The 7,702-nt window shown below is 48.0% G+C and overlaps 1 protein-coding gene across 1 annotated transcript in view; it reads right to left on the bottom strand.

Moving 5' to 3' along the window:
• Positions 1 to 575: 575 nt before the first annotated feature.
• Positions 576 to 7,702, bottom strand: part of LOC145340072 (G-protein coupled receptor 83-like) — a gene marked incomplete at its 3' end in the record, with an annotated part of 30,928 nt that continues 23,801 nt past the window's right edge. Inside the window, exons 5-6 of the mRNA XM_080184494.1 lie at positions 1,356 to 1,459; positions 576 to 812 (exon numbers count right to left, since the gene is read on the bottom strand). Coding sequence (XP_080040620.1) covers positions 576 to 812; positions 1,356 to 1,459 — 341 coding nt within the window. The remainder of the gene's footprint in view (positions 813 to 1,355; positions 1,460 to 7,702) is intronic.

Below are 7,702 nucleotides of genomic sequence, written 5' to 3'. Positions count from 1 at the left end.
ACCTGGACATCAGTTGGGCTGAAGGGCCTGTATCTGTGCTCTATGACTCTCTGAGGTTTGGTCAGCGTTGGGCAGCGTGGTGTTGAGGTGACTTTCCCGCCAAATGGCCAACAGCCTGAGCAACTAGGCCCGACGCAATAGTGGACAATGTAAGTTCAACAGCGGTCAACAACCTCCGCCGCAGGCCTGATGGGAATTCTGGCAGGCCAAGAGGCAGGTCAGTGGCATGCAGGACAAGTCTGGACCTGCCCTGGCCTCAGGAACTGGAGGTGCTAAGCCCTGACCAAATAAGGACAATATTTGTGCATTCCCCAATCTTCAGAAGTCCGCCATGTTTGGAAAGGAGGCTATGTCAACCCAGCACGCCTGAGGATAGATGCCTCGGGGAACCAGCTGTCTTCCATTTTCGCAAATGGCAATCCCATAGGGTGCCGCGATGCCCCCTCCGCATCCCCCCCCACCGCATCCCCTCCCCTTCCCAGGCCTTGTAACCTCATTGGCTGGAAGCCAGAGAACCTTCCAGATGACGCTCGGAGGTGGGGTGGGGGAGAAGAAGAGAGACACGATGGCCTCACCCCGCCGAAGACTTGATCCAACCTCCGGCGAAGAGTCGACTGAAGATGAGGTCCAGGCGGAGACCCAGCGAAGGCCGGTCTTCCAGAAGAAGACCCTGAGTTCGAGGGAGGGCGGAGCTCAGTAAGGTGGGCCCGGGAGCTGGTTCAAGCCCGCAAGAATCGGCCCTGGGAATGAACGGGTTGACGGGAGTGGCCCCTGGATTGAAAGGCTTGTCGTACGAGGCGCGTTTGAGGTTCCTCGATGGAGTTTGGAAGGATTGAGGGGAGAACCTCATTGAAACTCACAGAATACTGAGAGGCCTGGATAGAGGGGACATGAGGAAGATGTTTCCAGTAGTGGGAGAGACTAGAATCCGAGGGCCCAGCCTCAGAATGAAGGGAAATCCATTTAGAATCGAGATGAGGAGGAATTTCTTCATCCAGAGGTTGGGGAATCTGTGGAACTCTTCGCCGCAGAGGAGGTCGGGTCACTGAGTGTCTTTAAGACGGAGATAGAGAGGTTCTTGATTGGTGAGGAGGTCAAAGGTTATGGGGAAAAGGCGGGAGAATGGGATGTAGAAACTTATGAGTGGTTATCGAGCAAAGGAGCAGACTCGATGGGCCGAATGGCCTAATTCTGCTCCTATGTCTTCTGGTTTTGTGGGAGAACGAGGCAGAGAAGATGGCGTCGCCTTGGCAACACGAGCCAGCAAGGTCAAACTGTGTGGAGCTTTGACAGTGGGAAGGGGGGGAGGGCGGTGATGGGACGAGGGAGGGGTCCGGAGTGCCTCAAATCTCGACCGCGTGTCGCCATCATCGGCTGATGGCCTGTCAGTTGTGCACTTTTCCTGCTCTTCCGGGTTGACCTTTGCCCCAAAGGGGACAGGGCGTGTTTGGGGGACGTACTTTGCGGGGGAACAAGGAGACAAGGATGTCACTTTAATTAAAGGGGTGACTCCCAAAATCGTTCAGAATGGGGTCTCTAACCCGCGGCTAAAAAAGATCGGTGACAGGTCGGTTCTTCATTGGCGAAGGGTTCAAAGGTTAGGGGGAAAGGTGGGAGACTGGGGTTGAGAAATATCAGCCATGATGCGAGGCAGACGCAATGGGCCAAATGGTAGGTTGGTGCATAAGGTTAAATCTCACGGGATCCAGGGTGGGGTATCGAAATGGATACAAAATTGGCTTCTTGACAGAAGCCAAAGGGTAGAGAGTTGTTTTTCAAACTGGAGGCCTGTGACCAGCGGTGTGCCTCAGGGATCAGTGCTGGGCCCACTGTTATTTGTCATTTATATTAATGATTTGGATGTGAATATAGGGGGCATGGTTAGTAAGTTTGTAGATGACACCAAGATTGGTGGCACAGTGGACAGTGAAGAAAGTTATCTCCAATTGCAATGGGATCTTGATCAATTGGGCCAGTGGGCTGACGAATGGCAGATGCAGTTTAATTTAGATAAATGCGAGGTGATGCATTTTGGTCGATTGAACCAGGGCAGGACTTACTCAGTTAATGGTCGGGCGTTGGGGAGAGTTACAGAACAGAGAGATCTAGGGGTACAGGTTCATAGCTCCTTGAAAGTGGGGTCACAGGTGGACAGAGTGGTGAAGAAGGCATTCGGCATGCTTGGTTTCATCGGTCAGAACATTGAATACAGGAGTTGGGATGTCTTGTTGAAGTTGTACAAGACATTGGTAAGGCCACACTTGGAATACTGTGTGCAGTTCTGGTCACCCTATTATAGAAAGGATATTATTAAACTAGAAAGAGTGCGGAAAAGATTTATTAGAAGCTACTGGGACTTGATGGTTTGAGTTATAAGGAGAGGTTGGATAGACTGGGACTTTTTTCTCTGGAGCGTAGGAGACTGAGGGGTGATCTTATAGAGATCTATAAAATAATGAGGGGCACAGATCAGCTAGATAGTCAATATCTTTTCCCAAAGGTAGGGGAGTCTAAAACTAGACTAGGATGCTACCGGGACTTGATGGATTGAGTTATAAGGAGAGGCTGGATAGACTGGGACTTTTTTTCTCTGGAGTGTAGGAGGCTGAGGGATGATCTTATAGAGGTCTATAAAATAATGAGGGGCACAGATCAGCGAGATAGTCAATATCTTTTCCCAAAGGTAGGGGAGTCTAAAACTAGACTAGGATGCTACCGGGACTTGATGGATTGAGTTATAAGGAGAGGCTGGATAGACTGGGACTTTTTTTCTCTGGAGTGTAGGAGGCTGAGGGATGATCTTATAGAGGTCTATAAAATAATGAGGGGCACAGATCAGCTAGATAGTCAATATCTTTTCCCAAAGGTAGGGGAGTCTAAAACTAGAGGGCAGAGGTTTGAGGTGAGAGGGGAGAGATACAAAAGGGTCCAGAGGGGGCAATTTTTTCACACAGAGGGTGGTGAGTGTCTGGAACGAGCTGCCAGAGGCAGTCGTAGAGGTGGGTACAATTTTGTCTTTTAAAAAGCATTTAGACAGTTACATGGGTACGATGGGTGTAGAGGGATATGGGCCAAACGCGGGCAATTGGGATTAGCTTAGGGGTTTAAAAAAACAAAGGGCAACATGGACAAGTTGGGCCAAAGGGCCTGTTTCCATGCTGTAACAGCCTAAATCTGCTCTTATCTCTGACGGACACGGGGGTTGTATTAGAAATTTGAGACAGATAGCAGAAAGAGTTATTTTATCGTGGGAGCGGTGAGTTGTTTGCGTGGAGAGAAAGTACAGAAGGGTCGGGTTTTAAAATTGGATTAAATTGCAAATCGACGCTCGCGAATTTTTGCGTCGTGAGGGAGATCACCTGGGGGCACGGGTATTAGTGGAAACTGGTCCAAGAGTCTAATTCCCCGACAACTGATTGGCGTAATCAAAGCACAAGCTGAAATTGTCCACTCTGCAATTCTTTGAAATTGTTTGTGATTCAAGCCCTGGGTAATCTCAAATTTTAGCTGATTGAAACTATCCAGGAACACTAACGCAAAACACGTGGTCTTGTCTGAAGCCAGGTTTTCAAACCACTCAGTAAATAACTCCACGGGAAAAAAAACTCCAGTTCAGAAAGTCCACCAACGCCTCTACTTTCTCAGGAGGAAATCCAGCCTGTCCGCTACGACCCTCGCCAACTGTTACAGATCCTCCGTGGATGTATCGCAGCTCGGTATGGGCTCCCGTTCCGTCCAAGCAAAGACAAAAGGCCATGAACGGAGCCCAATCCACTAGGGGTAGCGCAGCGGGTTAGCACTGCTGCCACATGGCGCCAGGGGACAGGGGTTCGATTCCCGGCTCGGGTCACTGTCTGTACGGAGTCTGCACGTTCTCGCCCCCCACCACCGTGTCAGCGTGGGTTTCCTCCGGGTGCTCCGGTTTCCTCCCACAGTCCAAAAGATGGGTCTGTTAGGTGGATTGGCCATGCTAAATTATCTCATAGTGTTCAAAGATGTGCAGGTTAGGTATATTGGCCGTGCTAAATTGTCCCTTAGTGTCCAAAGATGTACAGGTTAGGTGGATTGGCCGTGCTAAATTGACCCTTAGTGTCCAAAGATGTGCGGGTTAGGTGGATTGGCCATGCTAAATTGTCCCTTAGTGTCCAAAGATGTGCAGGTTAGGTGGATTGGCCATGCTAAATTGACCCTTAGTGTCCAAAGATGTGCAGGTTAGGTGGATTGGCCATGCTAAATTGTCCCTTAGTGTCCAAAGGTGTGTAGATTAGATGGATTCGCCATGCTAAATTGTCCCTTAGTGTCCAAAGATGTGCAGGTTAGGTGGATTGGCCATGCTAAATTGCCCCTTAGTGTCCAAAAATGTGCAGGTTAGGTGGATTGGCCATGCTAAATTGACCCTTAGTGTCCAAAGATGTGCAGGTTAGGTGGATTGGCCATGCTAAATTGTCCCTTAGTGTCCAAAGGTGTGTAGATTAGATGGATTCGCCATGCTAAATTGTCCCTTAGTGTCCAAAGATGTGCAGGTTAGGTGGATTGGCCATGCTAAATTGCCCCTTAGTGTCCAAAAATGTGCAGGTTAGGTGGATTGGCCATGCTAAATTGACCCTTAGTGTCCAAAGATGTGCAGGTTAGGTGGATTGGCCATGCTAAATTGACCCTTAGTGTCCAAAGATGTGCAGGTTAGGTGGATTGGCCATGCTAAATTGTCCCTTAGTGTCCAAAGGTGTGTAGATTAGGTGGATTGGCCATGCTAAATTGACCCTTAGTGTCCAAAGATGTGCAGGTTAGGTGGATTGGCCATGCTAAATTGCCCCTTAGTGTCCAAAAATGTGCAGGTTAGGTGGATTGGCCATGCTAAATTGACCCTTAGTGTCCAAAGATGTGCAGGTTAGGTGGATTGGCCATGCTAAATTGACCCTTAGTGTCCAAAGATGTGCAGGTTAGGTGGATTGGCCATGCTAAATTGTCCCTTAGTGTCCAAAGGTGTGTAGATTAGGTGGATTGGCCATGCTAAATTGACCCTTAGTGTCCAAAGATGTGCAGGTTAGGTGGATTGGCCATGCTAAATTATCCCTTAGTGTCCAAAGGTGTGCAGATTAGATGGATTGGCCATGCTAAATTGTCCCTTAGTGTCCAAAGATGTGCAGGTTAGGTGGATTGGCCATGCTAAATTGACCCTTAGTGTCCAAAGATGTGCAGGTTAGGTGGATTGGCCATGCTAAATTGACCCTTAGTGTCCAAAGGTGTGTAGATTAGATGGATTGGCCATGCTAAATTGCCCCTTAGTGTCCAAAGATGTGCAGGTTAGGTGGATTGGCCATGCTAAATTGACCCTTAGTGTCCAAAGGTGTGTAGATTAGATGGATTGGCCATGCTAAATTGCCCCTTAGTGTCCAAAGATGTGCAGGTTAGGTGGATTGGCTGTGCTAAATTGCCCCACAGTATCCAAAGACCAGCACAGTGGCACAGTTGTTAGCACTGCTGCCTCCCAGCACCAGAGTTCGATTCCCAGCTGGGTGACTATCCTGTGAAGAGTCTGCACGTTCTCCCTGTGTCTGTGTGGGTTTCCTCCGGGTGCTCTGGTTTCCTCCCACAGTCCAAGGATATGCAGGTTGGTGAATTGGCTGTGCTAAATTGCTTCTTAGTTTCAGGGGGCTAACTATGATAAATGCATGGGGTTATGGGGATAGGGCCTGGCGGGGATTGTTGTTGGTGCAGGCTTGATGAGCCAAATGGCCTCCTTCTGCTCTGTAGGATTGTATGATTCTGTGAGGTATAGGTTAGGTGCATTGGCCATGCTAAATTGCCCTTAGTGCCCAAAGATGTGCAGGTTTGGTGGATTGGCCATGCTAAATTGCCCCTTAGTGTCCAAAGATGTGCAGGTTAGGTGGATTGGCCATACTAAATTGTCCCTTAGTGTCCAAAGATGTGCAGGTTAGGTGGATTGGCCATGCTAAATTGCTCCTTAGTGTCCAAAGATGTGCAGGTTAGGTGGATTGGCCATGCTAAATTGCCCTTAGTGTCCAAAGATGTGCGGGTTAGGTGGATTGGCCATGCTAAATTGCCCCTTAGTGTCCAAAGATGTGCGGGTTAGGTGGATTGGCCATGCTAAATTGCCCCTTAGTGTCCAAAGATGTGCAGGTTAGGTGGATTGGCCATGCTAAATTGCCCTTAGTGTCCAAAGATGTGCAGGTTAGGTGGATTGGCCATGCTAAATTGTCCCTTAGTGTCCAAAGATGTGTAGGTTAGGTGGATTGGCCATGCTAAATTGCTTCTTAGTGTCCAAAGATGTGCCGGTTGGGTGGATTGGCCATGCTAAATTGCCCCTTAATGTCCAAAGATGTATAGATTAGGTGGATTTGCCATGCTAAATTGCTCCTTAGTCCAAAGATGTGCGGGTTAGGTGGATTGGCCATGCTAAATTGCCTCTTAGTGTCCAAAGATGTGCAGGTTAGGTGGGTTGGCCATGCTAAATTGCCCCTTAGTGTCCAAAGATGTATAGATTAGGTGGATTGGCCATGCTAAATTGTCCCTTAGTGTCCAAAGATGTGCAGGTTAGGTGGATTGGCCATGCTAAAATTCACATTAGGCCTATTAGCAGGGTAAATATGTGGGGTTACAGGGATAGGGTGGGATTGTTTTTGCAGGGTTGATGGGCCGAGTGGCCTTCCTCTGCACAGTAGGGATTCTGTGAAGAAACAGCCGAGGATGGTCTTTCGAATGGCGAGGCTGGTGGGGTGAAAAGTGAGGACAAATGGGGACCCTATCCTGGTTCTGGGAGGGGAAGGGGCGAGGGTGGGGGTGCAGGAGATAGGTCGAATTGATTTGGGAACCCTGTTAACCACAGGAAGGGAGCCTCGGTTAAGGAAAAAGAGAGTCGTGTTGGAAGAACCATTTTCGAAGGAGGATAGAAAAGATGTAACTGATGTGGAGAGATGGGGAGAATGGGATGGAGTCCTTGTTGATCACGTGCTGGATTTGCTTGCTACACATCTGGTGGGTTTTGAGATAAGCTTTTAGTTAGCTAGCTGTTTGAGAAAGAGAAACCACAAGGTTCGTTCCATATCCAGAAAGCGTCCCCAACTGTTTTCAGTTGTGGCATTAGTGTGAGGGTAAGATATTTTACTCCAAGTACGATTCTAAGACAAACCAGGAGACTTTTGTCAAAAACATCTTTATTTAACAGCGCTGACTAATTATAACAAATGACTTAGCTTAACGTTTAACAATTGAACAATAGCTCAACATGACGAGATACAATTTTAAGCTGCTAACTTATTGCTCGGAGTTCCAATTAAGCAACATTCCCCTTATAGGCATGAAACCCTCTTTATAATTAGTCAGCAACATTGCTTTGACTTAGGTTGTCAGGCTCAGAGCTTTGACAAAGTCTCTGGAGTCGGAGGAACAGAGAAGGAGAGACACTGCTGTCTTCCGGCAGCTCAGGCAGCAACTGTTTGTATTTTAAGATGAAAAAGAAACTGTTTTGTTCCTAATAGCTCAGCTCCTCCCATTAACCACGTGACTCTGCCTCTGTCGCTCAACCTAATCAAATGCTCACATGACTGTGCACCGAGAATAAAATCCCAGGAGATTTTAAATGAAAAAAGATTTCTGAACTCCACTTTCCAAGCTAAGATCAGATACTATCCTGCATTCTTCTCATTTGCTCAATATTTATGCAGACAATTTAATTCTTGTA

The sequence above is a fragment of the Carcharhinus amblyrhynchos genome, unplaced genomic scaffold (assembly GCF_965287045.1).
Source record: "Carcharhinus amblyrhynchos unplaced genomic scaffold, sCarAmb.v2.hapA scaffold_757, whole genome shotgun sequence".
NCBI lineage: Eukaryota > Metazoa > Chordata > Chondrichthyes > Carcharhiniformes > Carcharhinidae > Carcharhinus > Carcharhinus amblyrhynchos.
The sequence above is the reverse complement of the archived record's forward strand: the minus strand, read 5'-3'. Positions and strand labels throughout refer to the sequence as shown.